Source organism: Hypanus sabinus, chromosome 11, assembly GCF_030144855.1.
Source record: "Hypanus sabinus isolate sHypSab1 chromosome 11, sHypSab1.hap1, whole genome shotgun sequence".
Classification (NCBI taxonomy): domain Eukaryota; kingdom Metazoa; phylum Chordata; class Chondrichthyes; order Myliobatiformes; family Dasyatidae; genus Hypanus; species Hypanus sabinus.
In genome coordinates, this window is record NC_082716.1 from 5145157 (window position 1) to 5167504 (window position 22348).

General features: G+C 41.4%; 1 protein-coding gene across 1 annotated transcript in view; it reads left to right on the forward strand.

The window, feature by feature from the left end:
* The window catches only part of syde2 (synapse defective 1, Rho GTPase, homolog 2 (C. elegans)), a 148517-nt gene extending 132249 nt beyond the window's left edge, over positions 1-16268 (forward strand). The window contains exon 7 of the mRNA XM_059985205.1: positions 10013-16268. Within this exon, the coding sequence (XP_059841188.1) occupies positions 10013-10515 (503 nt within the window). The 3' untranslated portion in view covers positions 10516-16268. The remainder of the gene's footprint in view (positions 1-10012) is intronic.
* The last annotated feature ends 6080 nt before the right edge of the window (positions 16269-22348 follow it).

A 22348-nucleotide genomic window follows, 5' to 3' on the forward strand; every position in this document is an offset into this window, starting at 1 on the left:
TAAATTTTTAATGAATTCCACTTTGGAAAAAATAGTAAACACAAGAGATTCTGCGGATGCTAGAAATCCAGAACAACACATACAAAGTGCTGGAGGAATTCAGCAGGTTGGGCAGCATCCATAGAATAAACAATCGACATTTTGGGCTGTAACCCTTCATCAGGATTGGAAAGGAAGGGGGAAGAGGTCAGAATAAGAAGATGTCGGGGAGTATAAACTGGCAGATGATAGGTGACGCCAGGCAGGTGAGGGAGGGGGGAATGAAGTAAAGAACAGGGAAGGTGGTAGCTGGAAAGGGTAAAGGGCTGAAGAAGAAGGAATCCGATACAGGAAAGTGGACCATGGAAGACAGGGAAGGAGGAGAGCATTATTATTATTGGAAAAATAATAATGTACATTGGGTCATCTACAGAACTGATGTGAGATTTTTTTGATGACAACATTGAACAAAAATGATAGAGCAACTAATTCCCTGAATTTTGTCATTTCCATTAGAATGTACAGTGTTGATTTAGTTTCAAAGACCACACTGAAAACTTAAAAGCTATTTGGCCAAGTGATTCAGGGCTTTCCCCCGGACCTGGAAGTAATTGACACTCGAATGATCACTTTGGACATTCGACCTACCTACTATTTTTTTTTGTAAAATGGAACATCTAAATCCTTTGAATATTAGTCATCTGTAGTCTCACTTCATTTGTATAATTGCTTTTTGAATTTCACCCTTACCAAATTCAATGACCATGTTAAACTTCATAGTCAGTCAAAATGTTGGTCCTGTATTCCTTTTCTTCGATGCTGCCTGACCTGTCGATTTCCTCCAGCGTTTTCTGTGTATTAAACTCCATTTACCATATTTCCACCCACTGACTCTATCTGTCTACTTTCAATGGCCACTTTATTAGGTACCTCCAGTTCATGGTCTTCTGCTGCTGTAGCCCATCCACTTCAATGTTCGATACGTTCAGAGTTGCTCTTCTGCACACCACTGTTATAATGCATGGTTATTTGGTTTACTGTCGCCTTCCTGTCAGCTTGAAACAGTATGGCCATTTTCCTCTGACTTCTCTCATTAACTAGGTGACAGTGCTGACACTCACTGGATGTTTCATTCCATGATTGAATTCACTTAGATCCCATTTCTTCCCCATTTCGATGTTTGATCTGAACAACAACTGGACCTCTTGACCATGTCTGCATGCTTTCACACATTGAGTTGCTGCCACATGATTGGCTGATTAGATATTTGCATTAACAAGCATGTGTACAGATGTACCTATTAAAGTGGTCGCTGAGTGTATATTCTGTTGTAGAATTGCAATGCCCGCTTCCAACTACTTTCATTTAGAACTTGCTACCCAGGGCAATTAAGCTCAAATAAAGTTTATTGTCATACATAACATAACATAAGAGACAGGAGCAGGAGTAGGCCAATCGGCCCCTCAAGCCTGCTCCGCCATTCAACAAGATCATGGCTGATCCAATCTTAACTCTAGTTTTCACCAAATCCCACAAGGCAACAGTGCCAACTAACAGGGCACCATGCCACCCATTTTATTTTATTATTCATCCCGCCCAAACCCATGTGATCACCCGGGGGAAAAAAAAACGATTTACCAATTGAGAAGAAAAAATCTGGAAAAATTCCTCTCCGACCCATCCAGGCTATCGAAAACTGGTCCAGGAGATCACATGGCTGATCTAAACCTAGCCTCATGTCCACTTACCTGCTCGCTCACCGTATCCCCTAATGCCATTTTTATCCAGGAAAATGTCTATCTCCGTTTTGAATTTATTGAGTGTAGTAGCTTCCACAGCTCTCTGGGGCAGTAAATTCCACAGCCCCACTACCCTCTGAGTGAAGAAATTTCTCCTCATCTCAGTCCTGGAACGGCATCCCCTTATTTTAAGATTATGCCCCCTAGTCCTAGTTTCACCCATCATTGGGAATTTTCTCCCTGCTTCCACCCGATCAAGCCCCTTCACAATCTTATATGTTTCAATAAGACCGCCTCTCATTCTTCGGAACTCCAATGAGTAGAGTCCCAATCTACTCAACCTCTCATCATACATCAACCCACCCATCCCCGGAATTAACCTAGTGAACCTTCTCTGCACTGCCTCGAGAGCCAGTATGTCCTTTCTTAAATATGGACACCAGAACTGCACGCAGTACTCCAGGTGTGGTCTCACCAATACCCGGTACAACTGCAGTAAGACCTCCCTGTTCTTATACTCCATCCCCCTAGCGACAAAAGCCAGCATTCCATTGGCCTTCTTGACCACCTGCTGCACTTGCATACTAACTTTTTGTGTTTCCTGCACCAGGACCCCCAGATCCCTTTGCACAGAAGCACTTTCCAGTTTCTCTCCATTTAGATAATAACTTGCTCTATTATTTTTCCTGCCAAAGTGCAAGACCTCACACTTGTCAGTATTATATTTCATCTGCCAAATGTCTGCCCAATCACTCAGCCTATCTATGTCCCCCTGCAGGGTTTCAATGTCCTCCACACTCATTACACTCCCTCCCATCTTTGTGTCATCAGCAAACTTCGATACGTTGCATTTAGTCCCTTTCTCCAAATCATTAATATAGATTGTAAAGAGTTGGGGTCCCAACACCGACCCCTGAGGAACACCACTAGTTACCAACTGCCAGTCTGAGAATAAACCATTTATCCCAACTCTCTGTTTTCTGTTAGAAAGCCAATCCTCCACCCATGCTAGAATATTATCCCCAATCCCATGATTTTTTACTTTAAGTAATAATCTTTGGTGTGGCACCTTGTCAAATACTTTTTGGAAGTCCAAATACACCACATCCACTGGTTCCCCTTTATCTACCCTATATGTTATGTCCTCAAAGAACTCCAACAAATTTGTCAAACATGACATCCCTTTTGTAAAGCCATGCTGACTTTGCCCTATTAAGCTATGTTTATCCAAATGCCCTGTTACTGTTTCCTTAATTATCGATTCCAACATTTTGCCAACCACAGATGTTAGGCTAACTGGCCTATAATTCTGAGCCTTCTGTCTATTGCCCTTTTTAAATAAAGGAGTTACATTAACATTTTTCCAATCTGCCGGGACCATTGCCGAGTCCAGCAAGTTTTGAAAAATTATCACTAATGCATCCACAATCCTGACCGCCACTTCCCTTAAGACCCTAGGATGCAAGCCATCCGGTCCAGGGGATTTATCCACCTTCAGTCCCATTAATTTATCAAGTTGTAGCAGTGTGCTACACGCAGCGCTAAAATTACGACACGGAGTCGGTAACTGCAGTCGAAGGAAAAAACTTTATTCGAAAACTTCAGCCTCACTTTTAAGCCTCTGTCAACCGGCCCCCCATGGCGCAGAGGCTCCAAAGCTCTGTGCTCGCAAACCCCCGTAGGCTATCTAATTGTGAGTCGGTTCGGATACGCTAGGAAATGGGTCGCCACAAAGTACCATTTCCTTGGTGATTTGAATCGTAGTTAGCTTCTCTCCCCCTAGACCCCCCTGTTTATCCAGTGTTGGGATATTTTGAGTGTCCTCTACTGTAAAAACTGATACAAAATATTTGTTCAGCGTTTCTGCCATCTCCATGTCCCCTACCATTAATTTCCCGGTCTCATCTTCTAGGGGGCCAACATTTACTTTAGCCACCCTTTTTCTTTTTATGTAACTATAAAAACTCTTACTATCTGCTTTTATGTTTTTCGCCAATTTACTTTCATAATCTATCTTCCCCTTCTTAATCAATCTTTTTGTTATTTGCTGCAGTTCTTTAAAAGCTTCTCGATCTTCAATCTTCCCACTAGATTTAGCTACCTTATATAACTTTCTTTTTAGTCGTATACTTTGCTTTATTTCTTTACTTAGCCACGGATAACTATTTTTTCTTTTACACCCTTTTTTCTTCAGTGGAATATATTTTTCTTGATAGTTGTAAAATAACTCCTTAAATATACACCACTGATCAAGTACCGATCTACCCTTTAATCTATTTTCCCAATCCATCTTAAGCAATTCCACTCTCATACCATCATAGTCTCCTTTATTTAAGCTCAGTACGCTTGTTTGAAATCCAACTTTCTCATCCTCTAATTGATTATGGAATTTGACCATGTTATGGTCACTCATTCCAAGGGGATCCTTTACTAGGACATTTTTTATTAGTCCTGTCTCATTACACAGGACCAGATCTAAGACTGCTTGCCCCCTTGTCGGCTCAGTAACGTATTGTTCGAGGAACCCATCCCGAATACACTCAATAAGCTCTTCTTCAAGGCTGCTGTGTCCGACTTGATTAGTCCAGTCAATATGAAAGTTTAAAATCCCCCATAATTATAGCTGTTCCTTTATTACAAGCCCCAACTATTTCCCGTGCAATTTCGAGAGAACAGTGCTCAAGAGCCAGCCCTCACTGAATCCTTTCAGTAGCAGAGTAAAATCCAAAGTGATTGTTCAGGTGTGGAGGTGGTGTTGATAGTTTCATGCCCAGGGGAACATCCTGAATCACTTGGCCAAATAGCTTTTATGTTTTCAATGTAGTCTGCAAAGCTAAAACAACACTATACATTCCAATGGAAGCGACAAATTTCAGTGAATTAATTCCTCTATCACTTTTGTTCAATGCTGCCATTAAAAATATCCCACAAGTTCTGTAGTTGAGAAGACTATATAATGATTTAAAGTAAATTAGTGTTTTTCCAATAATAACAATAATAATAATGCCCTCTTTCCCTTTTTCCTCTTCTATCAGATTCCACCTCTCAGTGATAGAGAGGTGATAGGGCTTCTTCTCCAGCCCTTTTCCTTTTCTCTCATCTCCTCTCCTGCACATCCTTTCCAGGCTGAATGAAGGGTCTTGACCCGAAACTTCGACTATTTATTCCCCTCCATTGATGCTGCCTGACCTGCTGAGTTCATTCAGTATTTTGTGTGCGTTTGTCTGGATTTCCAGCATCTGTGGATTCTCTTGTGCTCATTATTTTTCCCAATGTGGAATTCATTAAGAACTTAAACACAAGAGATCCTGCAAATGCTTATAGTAATAAAACCACCAAGTTTTAAATTGCTCAATGTGCTATTAATCATAGTAACAGCTACCAAGACTTTTCCAAACATGTAGCCAAAATTGTATTCTTTCCAGCACCTGTTAGTTAATTTAAAGTATATACATTTATAGTTTTATTCTGTTATGACTTGTTAGTCTTTAACGCAAAGGATCACATGTCAGATATATGTGCTGTACAGCACGGGTTCCCAACCTAGGGTCCATGAATCCCTTTGTGGATGATAAGGCTCCATAGCATTAAAAAAGGGTTGAGAAGCCCTGATCTACAGGCTGTTGAAGATTGTACTGTTTACTCTCTATGCCCCAGAACATATTGGTGCATTTCTACACTGCCATCATAGAAAGCATCCTCACATCAGCTGGTCTGTCTGGTCTGGTGCAGTATCCTCTCATGATATACGAAAACTACAGCAAAACTGTTATGTTGGCAGTAAAGGTCATTGTCTGCAGTCTACCACCACTGCAGGACTTGTATGTATCCAGGACAAAGAAGCGGCAGAAAAAATCATTGCAGACTGTCCACCCTACAAACTGCCCGTTCCAAAAGCTGCCTTCTGGAAAATGCTATAGGGCTATTAAAACAAAAACTTAACACAATCTTAAAACTTCCTTTCCACAGATGGTTAATCTGGTCAACCATTCTAGTTAGCCCACATCCCCCCTTTATCAGTTACCGCTCCCCCCATCACTGCACTGCACCGTAAACACTTTAAACCACTTATCATCTTGTACACCTCTATCAAACCACTTCGTATCCTTTTTCTCTCCAAAGAGAAGTCCTGGTCACTCAACCTTTCAAAAGTTAAAATTCAAAGTACATTTATTATCAAAGTATGCATGTAGTATACAACCTAGAGAGATTCATCTTTTCGCAGACAGCCATGAAACAAAGAAACACTATGGAACCCATTCAAAGAAACCATCAGACATCCAAAGTGCAGAGGAAGACCAAATCACACAAAAGGCAAAAAATGAGCAATTAACACACAGAATATAAAACATCAGACAACAGAGTCCTTGAAGCAGTCTAGGAATATTGAGTTTAGTTCAGTTCAATTTATCGGTGTCATTCGTTGACTACAGGCTGCAGAGCCAGACCGCTCTGATGAAAATCATGCAAAATAGCAATACAAGAATGACGTGCTGCATCCTGTTAAGTCTCCTCTGCACTTATCAGTCTGTTAACTGAGAAATCAAAGGGCCTATTTTCACAATATTTTTGCTCACTTTTGCCCTGGGCAAATTGACTGATGACTTTTATTCAAGAACTATTTTCAGCAAATGCTTGCAGTTCAGTTATGTTCAGAAGAAATTTTTCTCTTGGCATTTATGGGAATACACATTACTTCTACATTCCTCTTTTCCCAATACAACTGAAATTGCAGCTAAGTTGGCCAGGACTGAGATATTTCACAAATATTTTCATGACCATAAGCAGTTTAAAGCATGGAATTTATTCCTGCTGTATTATCCATATAAGGATGATCAACGGTCAATGTTGGATGCCGTATACTTTTACATGTATTAGGAATTTGCTGTGATGTGCTGGTCAGGGCATGGCGTGCAGCAAAGAAACAACAACATTTTACATAAAACTAAAGTTAGAAGTAGGAATATGCTATAAAATGTGCGTAATTACCTAAATACCAGCATGTATTTACAATGTAAACAGCATTATAAAAACAGTGGATTAAAATGTTTACAGTGCAGTGACGAGGTAATAGATGGGAGGGGGTGCTGGGGGCCAACTAGAATGGTTGATCAGATTAACTGCTTGGGGGAAGAGACTTTTAAGAGAGTGTGAGGTATAGAAAATTATGAGTGGTATAGATAGAGTAAATGCAAGCAGGCTTTTTCCACTCAGGCTGGGTGAGTCAAGAACGAGTAGATGAAAGGTGAACTGTTTAAGGGAAACTTCTTCACTCAGAGGGTGGTGAGAGTGTGGAATGAGCTGCCAGCAGAAGTGTGAATTCAAGTTCAATTTCAACATTTAAGTGAAATTTAGAAAGGTGCTTGGATGTGAGGAGTATGGAGACCTATGGCTGGGTGCAGGTTGATGGGACGAGGCAGATTAATAGTTTTGCATGGACTAGCTGGGCCAAAGAGCCTGTTTCTGTGTTGCAGTGTTCTATTACTCTAATAATAGCCCTTTAGTGCCTTCCAGAAGGGCGCTTTTGGAAAAGGCAGAGTGGATAGTGTCTGCAATGATTTTTTTCTGCCCACTTCTTTGTCCTGGATACGTACAAATCCTGCAGTGATGGTAGGCTGCAGACATTGATCTTTTCTGATGACCTGACAGCTCTCTATAGTTTTTGTACATTGTGAGAGGATGCTGCACCAGACCAGACAGTAATGGCTGATGTGAGGATGCTCTCTGTGATGCCAGTGTAGAATTGCACCAGTATGTTCTGGGGAAAGGAGAATTTTACTAATTCCTGCAAGAAATACGCTGTCTGGTCCTAAAACTCTACTAGCAAGTACAGTACCTGGCAAGGAATAGATTTAAATAGCATTTGTTGATTTTTGAGAACTAAATTCCTGAGCATAAGAAAGTTTACATTTTCAGGAAGTAGAAATTCCTTCACCCACTAATGAAGCGTATTCTGTTTATTTTATTAAACTTACCAATTTCTGACACTGAAGATTTTAACTGCATGATTTTTCAGGTTTTGTTTAGATTCAGGGATATGAGAAATATTTGAATGTGTTTCTACTGAAATGATTAGAGATCTTGCAAGGCAACAGCTCATTATATTTTTGCTGGCTGTTCTGTCATGTGGAATGTTTATTTTGGTAGTTTTGAGTGATGTAGAGTTATAGAACACTACAGCACAGAAACAGGCCCTTCAGCCCATCCAGTTCATGCCAAACTATTGTTCTCCATAGTCCCATCAACCTGTACCTGGACCATAGCCCTTCATAACTTTGTTTGTTGCCATACTTACCCTTAAAGTCTGAGGCCTGTGTTTGAATTCATAGCAGACTTTTAGTATGAGGTGTTATCTCTTATGTTGTGTTACTGCAGGTCAGGTCGTACTAATGACTGAGTTTTTCCAGGGCATCAGTGAAGGTAGAACAGTGGATGTTGTGTGTATGGATTTTAGCAAGGCATTCAACATGGTCCCTCATAGGAGGCTCATCCAGAAGATTAAGATGCATGTATCTGTAGTGTCCTGGCCATTTGGATTCAAAAATAGCTTGCTTATAGAAGATGCACAGTCTTTGATGTGTCTTATTCCTGCTGGAAGTTCATGAGTAGTGTTCTGGGATCCATAGAACACTGCAGCAAAAGCACAGACCCTATGGCCCATTATGTGCCAACCTTTTAACCTACTTTAAGATCAATCTAACTCTTCCATCCTACAAATTTGTATCAGGGTTCCATCTGTTTGTGATATATATGTATTTATAGAGAAATGACTTGGATGAGTGAGCAGGTACAGAGAATTGTAGCATTGTGCACAGTGTAGAAGATTACAAAAGAAATGGTGGGATATAATCATTTGTAGATACATGGGTAGAGAAATTGCATATTTTGTTTAATCGAACCAAGTGTGAGATTTTCCAGTTTTGGAGGTCAAATATCAAGTGTGAGGTGTTGCAGTTTGAGAGATCAAATGTCAAGGGACAGTGCACATTTAATGGAAGGATGTTGAGCTTTGGAGAAGGTATAGAAAAGATTTACCATGATGCTGCCTGATTTAGAAGGCATGAGCAATAAGAAGAGCTTAGACATATTTGTATTGTTTTCTCTAGAGCGACAGAAGCTATAGGGAGACCAAACAAAGGTTTATATGTTATGAGAGGCCAGTATCCTTTCCCAGGTCAAAATGTGTTGAACCAGAGGGCATAGCCTCAGAATAGAGTGGCATCCATTTAGAACAGAGATGAGGAAGAATTTCTTTAGCCAGGGGGTGGTGAATCTGTGGAATTCATTGCCACAGACAGCTGTGGAGGCCAAGTCATTGGGTATATTTAAAACAGAGGTTGATAAGTTCTTGATTAGTTGGAGGTCAAAAGTTATGGGGAGAAGGCAGGAGATTGGAATGAAGAGGGATAATAAATAAGCCATGATGAAATGACAGAGCTCTAATGTGCTATGGCCTGATGCGTTTGTGTGCATACATGGCTCCTCCATAGAGAGAGTTAAGAGCATGAAGTTCCAGGGAATTCACATCACAGATGATTTTACCTGGTCCCTCAATATCATCTCCCTGAATAAGAAGGCACAGCAGTGCCTCCACTTCCTGAGGAGATTGAGACAAGTGAAGTTCCCCCATCTTAACTGTATTTTACAGGAACACCATTGAAAGAGTCCTGACAAGCTGCATCTCCATCTGGTATAGGAACAGCCGATCATCAGACTGGAAATCCCTATAAAGGACTGTGAGAATAGCTGAGAGGATCATAAGAGTCTCCCTACCGTCCAACAGGGACATTTATCAGGAGCGTTGTGTATGCAGGGCCCTTATTATTATCAAGAATCCCACCCATCCATCCAGCATCCTCCTTGATTCTCTACCATCAGGCAGGAGACTCTGATGCATAAAAACAAGAACAGTCAGGATGGGAAACAGTTTCTTCTCTGCAGCCATTAGACTTCTGAACCCCAAGTGTCACCTGTTAATTTGTTCTGTACTCTACAAAATTTAATTTATGCACTTTATTTTGTTTATCATCATTTGTAGATTTAATTCTTACTTTCTTAAGTTATTTTATGCTATGTATACTACTGTGCTTTACACCCTGGTGTGGAGAAACTTTGTCCTGTTTGATGGTATACATGTATATAGACGATAAACTTGATTTGACATTTAATGAAAGTGTTGGAAATTTAAAGGAGGTGCATGGGGCAGGTGCTTTTCTAGTCTAGTAGCAACTGGATTTGTTGGTTTAATTTTATAGAAATACTAATAAAATTTTCCCAAATACGTTTCTTTCTAGTGCAAAATGCTGGTACCAAAGAGTACGGGGAAGGTGGTGGATTTCCTGAACTGGACAAGCCAGTGAGTTGTGTGAGGAGGAGGAAACAGCGGCCTACAATGCTAAACTTGATGAATACCGAGATGCCGAGTGTGCTGCGTTCCAGACAGGTCAGGCTCGACAGTCCTAGCAATCGCTATGCTGGGGACTGGAGCAGTTGTGGCGAAAGTTACCTCCTGAGGCCAAAGGAAGAGAGTGCTGAGGCAGACTATGATGATGTCCCTTCAGAAGACACTGGGAGCGAAGAGGAGAACTTAATGACAGATGGGACAAATCGTGTACTGCAACCACATGCAGAGCCAGAATCCAAAGAGCAAGTACACAAGACTTATGTTAGCATGGAGGAAATCAGTCCAGCATTGAAAGATCGAGTGAACCTTAAGGATCTTCAAGAAAGCATTGACACACTAATTGGAAACTTGGAACGAGAACTGAGCAAAAACAAACTAAATGTCACTTGTTAAGCTATCCTGTCAATCAGAGAGAGTTCCAGCCAACAGTTGTATCAGCCATTTTCTATGATGGGAGTGCTCTTTCATTATGAGATGTAATGTAAGTTATCTTGGGTCTGTTGACTCATTTTAGGCATTCCAGGGTTTTTGTTGAGGCCCTCCGATGGTCATGGTCGACCATGCATGTTACGTCCTAACTGTCTGCATTATCAGTTGATAGTCAAGTTAGGGCAGTACAATATGTGGAGCAAGCTGCTGCCTATGCATGCAGCAGGCTCCCCTTCTCCAAGCAACAGATGAATCCAAAGGAATGGCAGAGACTGATACAGTTTGGTACCAGCAGCAACTCAGGAGTTGCCAGTCAGCATTGAGCTCAATGTAGGACTGCCTTAGGGACTCCAGATTTGGATTTTTCCTCTGGGTTTACTCCCGAAGCCTTTCTCATGAGTGGGTATAGCCGTAAGGCAGCGGAGGTTTAAGATCAGAATTTTCCTTTTCCTAGATGAGCTGCCAGCCACGGTTGACGAGCCCCATCTGCTCGGAGCAACTGGTTTTAAGGTGCCAGGAGTTCGTCTTTGCCCCTTCTCCTGTCAGTAGATAAGCTTCTGCTGGGCTTAGTAGCTAAGTCACATGTGAAAGCCAGGAGCTGGACTTGGTTGTCAGAGGCTTTTTGAGCCACATGCCATTGGGAGCATTTAGTAGGTAATGGGAGCTTATCCCTACTACTGTCTCCCCCTCCAGCTATGACAGCTTCAAGGAACCAGGACCGTTGTACATGTAAGTTTTTTTTTCTTCATATTGGAAGAATTCAGTGGATTGACCCCAAGGGGTATGTGGTGCCTTAAAGGCATGTTATTTTACGGTACTGTAGACTGAGCACTGTGTTCAGGTAGGAATATCAGCAGATGCACTTATGAATGACGAGGACTTTTGAAGGAGACTAGCCATTATCACTCAGCATCCTGAGTCGTCTTTAAGCTCACCTCTGATCATCCTCATGTTTAGATGCTGCTTGGCAGATCTTTCTGCAGTGAGACAGAGTGTTTTTCAACAGCAATAGTTACCAATTAAAGATCTGCCTGTCACTGTTCATTTGCAATGTAATACAAGGCTGCTATGAAGAAACTATATGCACAGGGGAGAAAAAAAATACCCTGCACATTTTTTGGGTGATGAAAAATATTGTAAGCTGTTATCTTTCTTTGTTATTAACACATCTCTGTAACTGTATTTAAAGGCAAATCAAAGCAAATGGTATATTTTTCTAACCCTTTATATTTTTGATAAAGTGTTACTTACTGCCCGTTATGCCGCTGACGTTTAGGGCAGCAATGAAGGTCCTCCATCTCTGGTGGTGTTCAGGGCTTCCTTCATCGTGTCAGTAGCTTCCTCTCGGTTTCACTACTGTCAGCCATGCAAGTCCTCGGGTGGAGACTCAGGAATACCGTCAACCTCAGATGTAGAAGGATTCTTCATTGGTGCTTTATCAGCCAGGGTTGTTAGCCCCAAGCTGAACCCCAGAACCTGGAGGACTAGTGGGCCACTCTTAGTGTGGCCTCTACCCTTTGACATCTTTGGCATGGGTAACCCTACCAAGAGCCAAAGCATAAAGCCCTGACTCTAGCCAACATAGCTGTCTGGGTCATTGAGGTACACAAACCTCTAAACCACGCCAAGGTTGTGGTCCACTTGGAGCTTTGATAAAGTATGCTTTGCATGTATAGTGATGCATGTACCAGAAGACCAAATACCATTAGATATACTGCCTGGGAAATGTATATATAAATATATATATAAATGCACGATAAAGAGAGCTGTGAGGAAGTGTTTTTAATATAATGTGGCTAAATATTTTTCAATACCTGCTATGGCATTATGCTTGCTTATGACAGATTTTTAAAAACTTAGAGATACAGCATGGTAGCTGGCCCTTCTGGCCTAACAAGTCTCTGCTGCCCAATTACACCCATGTGACCAATTAACCTACTAACCGGTATGTCATTGGAATGTGGGAGGAAACCAGAGCACTGGAAGGAACCCAGGCTGTCACATGGAGAACAAGCTCCTTACAGATAACAGCAGGAATCGAATCCCAGTTGCTGGCATTGTAAAGTGATGCTCTAGCTCAATCTTTGCCTCTATCTTGTGCACCTCTATCAAGTCACCTCTCATCCTCCTTCGCTCCAAAGAGAATAGCTCTAGCTATCTCAACCTAACTTCATAAGACATGCTCGCTAATCCTGGTAAGTCTCCTCTGCACCCTCTAAAGCTTCCACATCCTTCTTATAATGAGGCAATAATTAAGACCATTAGGAGCAGAATTAGGCCATTCAGTCCATTGAGTCTGTTCTGCCATTCCATCATGGCTGATTTATTATCCCTCTCAACCCCATTCTCCTGCTTTCTCCCTATAACCTTTGATGACCTTACTAATCAAGAACTATCAACCTTTGTTTTAATTATACCCAATGATTTAGCCTCCACAGCTGTCTGTGGCAATGAATTACACAGATTCACCACTCTCTGGCTAAAGAAATTCCATCTCATCTCTTTGACCTTTGGTCATAGGCCCCCCCACTATTGAAAACCTTCTCTCCACATCTAGGCCTTTCAATATTAAATAGTTTCAATGAGACTCCCCTCTCATTCTTCTAAACTCCAGTAAGTATAGGGCCAGAGCCATCAAAACGTCTGCTTATGCACCTCTTCAGCCCATCCAAACCTTGCCAAACTGTTGTTCTGATTAATCCCTTTGAACCACAACTGGACCACAGCCCTCCATACTTTATCCAAGCATCTCTTAAATGTTGTAATCAATGCCGCATTCACCACTTCTGCTGGCATTTCATTCCACACTCTCACCGCCCTCTTAAGTGAAGAAGTTCCCCTTAAATATTTTGCCTTTCACCCTTAACCCATGACCTCTAGTTCGAGTCTCAACCAATCTGAATGGAAAAAAACCTGCTTGCATTTACCCGATCTATGCCTCTTATAATTTTGTATACCTCTATCAAATCTCCCCTCATTTTTCTGTGCTTCAGGGAATAAAGTCCTCACCTTTTCAGTCTTTCCCTATAATTTGGGTTCTCAGATTCCGACAACTTTTTGTAGATTTCCTTTGTACTCTTTCAATCTCATTGATATCTTTCCTACAGGTGTGTGACCAGCAGTTCACACAGTACCCAAATTAAGCCTCACAAAAGTCTTATAGGGGGTGCCACATAGCATAGCGGTTAGCGCAATGCTATTAAAGCTCAAGACAGTTGAAGTTCAGTTCTGGCATTGTCTGTAAGGAGTTTGCATATTCTCTCAGTGACTGCATGGGCTTCCTTCAGGGGCATCAGTTTCTTCCCATAGTTCAAAGACATACCAGGTAATAGATTAATTGGTCATTGTGAATAGGCTACGGCATAGAAACATAGAAAATAGGTGCAGGAGTAGGCCATTCAACCCTTCGAGCCTGCACCGCCATTCAGTATGATCATGGCTGATCATCCAACTCAGAACCCTGTACTTGCTTTCTCTCCATACCCCCGATCCCTTTAGCCACAAGGGCCATATCTAACTTCCTCTTAAATATAGCCAATGAACCGGCCTCAACTGTTTCCTGTGGCAGAGAATTCCACAGATTCACCACTCTGTGTAAAGAGGTTTTTCCTCATCTCGGTCCTAAAAGACTTCCCCTTTATTGTTAAACTGTGACCCCTCGTTCTGGACTTCCCCAACATCGGAAACAATCTTCCTTCATCTAGCCTGTCCAATCCCTTTAGAATTTTATACGTTTCAATAAGATTCCCCCTCAATCTTCTAAATTCCAGCGAGTATAAGCCTAGTCGATCCAGTCTTTCTTCATATGAAAGTCCTGCCATTGCAGGAATCAACCTGGTGAACCTTCTCTGTACTCCCTCTATGGCAAGAATGTCTTCCCTCAGATTAGGGGACCAAAGCTGCTCACAATATTCTAGGTGCGGTCTCACCAAGGCCTTGTACAACAGCAGTAGAACCTCCCTGCTCCTGTACTCAAATCATTTCGCTATGAATGCCAACATACCATTTGCCTTTTTCACCGCCTGCTGTACTTGCATGCCCACTTTCAATGACTGGTGTACAATGACACCCAGGTCTCATTGCACCTCCCCTTTTCCCAATCGGCCACCATTCAGATAATAATCTGTTTTCCTGTTCTTGCGACCAAAGTGGATAGTCTCACATTTATCCACATTAAATTGTATCTGACATGAATTTGCCTACTCACCTAACCTATCCAAGTCACCCTGCATCCTCGCATCCTCCTCACAGCTAACACCGCCGCCCAGCTCCACGTCATCCGCAAACTTGGAGATGCTGCATTTAATTCCCTCGTCTAAATGATTAAAATATATTGTAAACAACTGGGGTCCCAGCACTGAGCCTTGCGGTACCCCACTAGTCACTGCCTGCCATTCTGAAAAGATCCCGATTATTCCCAGTCTTTGCTTCCTGTCTGCCAACCAATTCTCTATCCACCTCAATACCATACCCCCAATACCGTGTGCTTTAAGTTTGCACACTAATCTCCTGTGTGGGACCTTGTTAAAAGCCTTTTGAAAATCCAAATATACCACATCTCCTCCCCTATCCACTCTTCTAGTTACATCTTCAAAAAATTCTATAAGATTCGTCAGACGTAATTTTTCTTTCACAAATCCATGCTGACTTTGTCCGATGATTTCACCTATTTCCAAATGTGCTGTTATCACATCTTTGATAATGTGATAACATTATCACATTATTGTTAATTATAGGTGGGTTGATGGGTGTTGTGGCTCTTTAGGGTGGAAGGGTCTGTTCTGTGCTCTACCTCTAAATAAAATAAAATAAATTGTGCAACTTCTTTGTCTAATTTGAGCCTGTATAGAATCATTTTCACATTGACCTCAAAGTTGGGTCAGACATTGAGCAGTTCTGTACATAGTATCATAGTTACTCCTACCTCCTTATTTCTAACAATTGTCTCTTGGACCTCTGTATCTGCTACCCTGGAAAAGGGTTCCACTGAATCAGTATAGAAGTGGCATCTTTCACAATGTGGATTCCTATCAGTTCTCCATCCGCTTGAATCAAAATTCTGCTCATTCTTTCACATATGCAGCCTAACTGGGGTGATGAGCTAACAAGTTTTACAGAAATGGTACTGTTACAACTGAGATGGAAAACAGGCCAACTTGCATAACCTAAAGTCAATTAAAGTTTAACATCTGGAGTTAAAAATTACAGACATCTTGTATTCCCCAATCTCACAAACTAACATGTGCAGAAGTGCTTAAGGAATGAATCACATTGTACTTATAGAGTCCTAGGGCACTCATTCGTTCATTATGTGTCGTGTCGTACTGTAAGTATGAAGTCACATGACCAGATAAATGCGATGAAAGTTGCCACTGCTATGTCAAGTTATTTTGTGTTTCAACTTGCTTTTAATGTGTATACCGTGTGTAATGTGAACATGTTTGGCCATCTTAGTTTTAATTAACACTCCTCACAGCTTAAAGATTCTTTGTAAAGGGTTTTCAGGCTTTAATTTATCTACTGAATTGTTATTCATGTGTTTTAATAATCCCGTATGCATTATCTGTTACACAGAAGTATAGTTGCCTTGAATTGATAAAGTATCATTAAACATGTAAATATGACTATATACTGATCTGAGCACACTGCTGTGCACTGATACCAATATTTAACAAATTCACTTTCTTTCATCCTATTAAAATGTGGTGAAACATGGATCATTTCTACTATATTATTTTGTATCTATTTTATATCTGTGCCATTCAATATATGTATCGTAGTGAGATTACTTTGGTTGATTATGTTGTATTCCTAAGGGATTGTCTGTTGGTGGGTCCTTGGGTGGCTGTAGATGCCGATTCAAGATGCACGTATTTGGGATGGATTTCATTTCTGGAGAACGCCTGTGCATGACTTTGTTTAACGTGAGGAGGCTGATCAGGCAGCCATCACACAGTTCTTGACAGATCAGGGTCAAGGTCCAGTGATATGGAATGCAAGATGACTGGGGAATCCTTCAGTGCCATTGGGATGCATCATCATCTCCCGCTAGCTCCACCATTGAGATCTTTGGTTGGATTGCTCTTTGTTTGAAATCTCCCTCTTGACCTTTCTGCAGTGGGTATCCCAACCAGGAGCTAAACTCCAGATAGCATTACTCTCAGGATCTCTGGAGCTCAAGTCTGTCCACCATGACAAGGTAATGATCCTCAGGGAATATGTATCATTATGCAAATAATCTTTTAAATAAGGTTATAGTGTTTACTTCCATGCGGAAAAGTTGAGGATTAACTTTATTTGTCACATGTACCTCAAAACATCCAGTAAAATGTGTCTTCAGAGTCAGAGGACGCTCCAGCCCACTGTGTTGCCTTGCTTCCAACACCAACAACTTACTAACCCTAACTGTACATCTTTAGAAACCAGAATACCCTAAGGAAAGCGACCAGGTCACGGGGAGAACATATAAAATCCTTACTGTGGGAATTGAACTTTAATCATTTACGTAACAGCAAAATTCATTTATAATTGTGGTTCTATTTTTTAGTTTTACACCACATTATGTTTACCTCAATCATCTTAAAGGCTTTTTGTGCTTTCAAATCAAAAATGCAAAATATTAACATGATACCAAATTATCAGCATGTATTTTTATTTAGAGATACAGCATGGTAACAGGTCTTTCTGGCCCAATGAGCCCTTGCTGTCAATTTACATCCATGTGATCAATTAACCTACTAACCCGTACATCTCTGAATGTGGGAGGAAACCTGAGCACCCAGAGGAAACACGTGATCATGGAAGGAATACCAGCCGGAGTTAAACCTGGGTTTTTGGCGCTGTAATAGTGTTACATTAACCACTGTGCCAACCCAAACAAGCAGCAGTGAATGTTGTGAAAAAGCTTTTCCGCCTTCCTCAAAAGAAAAATTAAAGCATCGAGGGATTAATTTCTGAATATTGTGCCTTATCTAATTTGGATCATAATACCCCTGACATGTGCCAATAAACAAAAGTTTCCCCATGCATTCTACAATATAACTGGGAACTGTTAACTAATTGTAAAAATTGCCCATGACATTTTGAACTCTAATCAGCCTTATTTCAATGAGTAGGCAAGAGAATGTTAATAAGAATAAACCTTGTCTGGAATGTATTAGAATCAGAATCAGATTTAATATCACTGGCACATGTCATGAAATATATTGTCCTTGTGGCAGCAGTACATTGCAACACATAGGTTTAATATAACTGAATAAAATCAATAAAAGTGTATGGTCTGATGTATAGTCAGGTTTAATATCACTCAAAATTAATAGAATCGGGTTTAATATCACTGGCATACGTCATGAAATATGTTGTCTTTGTGGCAGCAGTACATTGCAACACCTTAAAAAAATTTTTAAATTATAAATTACAATAAGATTATCAACATCGTTGTTGTGTAGCATGTCATATGACTTGGGCAATCACGGTCTTTCCATGACCATGAATGTTCTTAGCAAATTTTTCTACAAAAGTGGTTTGCCATTGTCTTCTGGACTGTGTCTTTACCAGAGATTGTCTGCTTGGTGTCAGTAGTTGGGTAGCCAAGACTGTGATATGCACCAGCTGCCCATACGACCATCCACCACCTGCTCCCATGGCTTGATGTGACCCTGATCACAGGGCTAAGCAGGTGCTACACCTTGCCCAAGGGTCAGGCTAGAGGAGTGAAGGAGCTTTTTACACCTTTAGTATCTCCACCCTGCCACCCAAAATTATTCTCTCTCTCTCTCCACCCACCCCCCCCCCCCCCACACACACACACACACAATGGGTACTTTACATGGGTTAAATATCCGTTCACAAATCTGATAGTGGAGGGAAAGAAGCTATACCACAAAATGTTGAGTGCGTTTCTTCAAGCTGTCTTCTCTCCTCTGTGATGGGAACCGTGAGAAGATGGCATGTGCTGAGCGATGGATGTCGCCTTTTTGGAGGCATCACCTTTTGAAGATGTCCTGGATGCTGGAGAGGCAATTGTCTATGATGGAGTAAGCACGTAATAGTTAATGTAGTTAGAGGCCCTTCTGGTGGAGTCTTGCCAATGGTCAGTCATTCATGTACTTACAGTTTGTTCAGGTAGAATATTGAGAATTTGTGATTGGTTTATTATTTCCATAAATACTGAGCTGTAGTGAAAAACTTTTGTTTGTGTGCCATCCTGACAGATCCTTCCATATGTAAAGTGTGTCATAAACACGAGATTCTGCAGATGCTGGAAATCCAGAGCAACAGCAGGTCAGGTGGCATCTATGGACAAGAATGAGCAGTTGACATTTCAGGCCAAGATCCTTCATCAGCATTGGAAAGGAAGGGGAAGTATGCCAGAATAAAAAGATGGGGGAGGGGAAGGAGTACAAGCTAGAAGATGATGGGTGAAGCTAGGTAGATGGGAAAGGTAAAAGATCGCTGAAGAAGGAATCTGATAGGAGAGGAGTGTGGACCATGGCAGAAAGGGATAGAGGAGGGGCAGATGTGGGAAGTGATAGACAGCTGAGGAGAAGATGTAAGAGGCCAAGGTGGCAAACAGAACAAGAGTATAGAGCAAGGGGAAGGAGAAATCGATGTTCATACCATCAGGTTGGAGGTAACCTAGACTAAATGAAGTGTTGCTCCTCCAACTTGAGAGTGGACGTATCGTGCAAGGTAGCGTTGTGATTAGCAACTGGAAGATGGGAGTTCAATTCCTGCCGCTGTCTTTAAGGAGTTTGTACATTGCCTCCGTGACCGCATGGGTTTCTTCCAGGTCTTATGGTTTCCTCCCCCATTTCAAAGATATACAGGTTAGGATTAATAAATTGTGGGCACACTTAGTTGGTGCCAGAATCGTAGCGACATTTGCATCTTGCCCCCAGCAGATCCTCAAATGGTGTCATTGATCCACAAAATGCATTTCACTGTATGTTTCAATGTACATGTGACAAAATAAAGTTGACCTTTATTCTTTAAGTATAGCCAGGTACTATAGAAGGAAAACAATGCACAATATAGTGTCACAATTGAGCAAGATGTTAGTGTATCGGTTAGGATGACACTGTTACAGCTCAGGACATTCTAGAACTTGGAGTTCAATTCCAGCGCAGTCTGTAAGGTGTACATTCTTCCCCATGAATGTGTGCTTTCCTCCCACAGTCCACAGACATGCGATTCAGTAGGTAAATTGGTCATTGTAAATTGTCCTGTGATTAGGCTAGGGTTAAATAGGACGGTGCGGCTTGTTGGGCTGAAAAAGCCTGATCCATGCTGTATCCTAAATAAGTTACAGAGAAAGTACCATGCAGGAGAGTAGACAATTAAAAGGCAAGAATTGCGACCAGGCAGATTGGAAGATCAAAGAGTTTAGTAACAGTGGGGTGGAAGCTGTCCTTGAACCTAGTGGTTCCTAAGCCTCTCTGTCTTCTGCGTGACCGAGTTATAGAGCACTGTAGCACAGAAACAGGCTCTTCAGCCGAACTAGTCTGTGCCAAACTTTTCGTAACTGCTACGTGCCGTGTATTGTAGCTTGCACCATGGCCTTGGTGGAATGCTGTTTCATTTGGCTGTATTCATGCGCATAGTTGAATGACAGTTTACCTTGAACTTGAATTTATTTTGCCCATCAACCGGCACCTGGATCATAGCTGCAAAGTTGGGGTCAGTCATTGAGCAGATCCATCCCTAGCATCCACAATTACTCCTGCCTCTCGATGATGGGAGAGAGGAGAAGAAGGAGTGTCCAGGGTGGAATGGGGTCTCTGGAACTGCGAGATGATGGAACAGTTATTCCTCTTCTTTTGCAGTAATTTTTAATTAATAGTAATTTTTATGTTTTATCAAGATACTGTGATATCACGGCATACAAGTCAATGATAGATCTGGTGACAGATCCCCGTGGCTCTCTTTTATATATTTAATATATATTTAATTTATATATTTTATATATTTAAACTTCTATATATATGTTTCTATCGGCGGTGGGCTGGAGATGCGTCTCAACCAAAGGAGGTATTAGGCACTCCTTGCCTCTGCTTGCTTGAAGGTTTACCCTTGGGCAAGGTGTGGTCCCTGCTTAGCCCCTCGATCTGTGTCACATGAAGCCGTGGGAGCTGGTGGTGTACATCACAAATCCTGGTTATACAATCACTGATGTCAGGCAGACAATCTCTGAAGAGTACTGATAATGGCTGGGGTCACCCGTTTTGTAAAGACACTACCCAGAAAAAGGCAATGGCAAGCCGCTTCTGCAGAAAAATTTGCTGAAAGCAATCATGATCAAAACCATGATCGTCCACATCCTAAGACACAGCAGATAATGAATGAATGAATTAATATATTTTTTTGCAATTTCATCTGTTTATTTAGAGATACTGTGTGGAACAGGCCCTTCCAGCCCAATGAGCCACGCCACCCAGCAACCCACCTACTTAATCATAGCCTAATCATGGGATAATTTATAATCAACAATCACCTTCCTAATCATTATCACAATCTTTGGGAGGAAACTGGAATACCTGGAGGAAACCCTCAAACACGGGAAGAACATTCAAACTTGCTTAGACAATACTTGAATTGAATTCTGAACTCTGACACCCCGAGCTGTAATAGTGTCACATTAACCTCTATGCTACCTTGGCACTCATTTTTTAAAGTATTGCACTGTGCTGCTGCCACAAAAGAACAGATTTCACGACGTATGCCAGTGGTAATAAATCAGATTTGGATTGGCTTTTCAGCAAATTTTTCACTGACAACTGCAGTTGTATCAAGACCAAACACAGGCTGGCACATCCACTCACCATGCACATGACCAAGTTACTGTTGAGAAATATATGGTGTGTGTCGAAAGGAATGCACAAATGTTATTTACCAATAGGAGAAGCTGCTTCAGACAAACACTGCTGTATTTAAAAGAGGCCACAGCTCAAATACATCACCAGGGCTACTGTGGTGATTATAATGTGGCCACTTGAAGCTTAAAGGTAACAGAGTTATAAGTGGAAACAGGCCCTCAGCCTGACATGTCCAAGCTTACTAAAATGTCTACCCAAGTCAGACCCATTTCCCTATCCTAATTCTGACTAAGTTGTCACCAGTGACTCTCTGTAATATGGAAAGGTGCTGGTAAAGGGGCATTGACATCATGAAGGATACCACCCACCCTGCTCATGGACTGTTTGTCCCATTCCCATTAGGGATGAGGCTATGTAGCATTCATACTAGGACCACCAGACTCAAAAACAGTTGCTTCTCCAAGCAGAGGTTGAGCATCAACTCTACCTTCTAACCCACCCCTCCACACCCCAAACAACCACTGCCTTATCATTTCCTTTCAGTCTGCGTATGTACATAGACTCCAGTGTCTAGCATCACATTATGGACATACAATCAATCTATGTATATAAGCTATCTTATGTATCTATATTTATCGTTTTATTATTATTGTGTTATTTATCTTATTGTGCTTTTTTGTGTTGAATCAATAGACAGTAGGTGTAGGAGTAGGCCATTTGGCCCTTCTAGCCAGCACCGCCATTCACTGTGATCATGGCTGGTCATACACAATCAGTACCCTGTTCCTGCCCTCTCCCCATATCCCTTGACCCCGCTATCTATAAGAGCTCTATCTAACTCTCTCTTGAATGCATCCAGATCTGGAGTAACAGTAGGATAGATAAAGGCGATGCAGTGGATATTGTATCTTTGGACTTTGCGTTATGACTCCATCGCTATATACAGACATGTGAATTTGTAAATCTAATGGATTGTAGAAAAA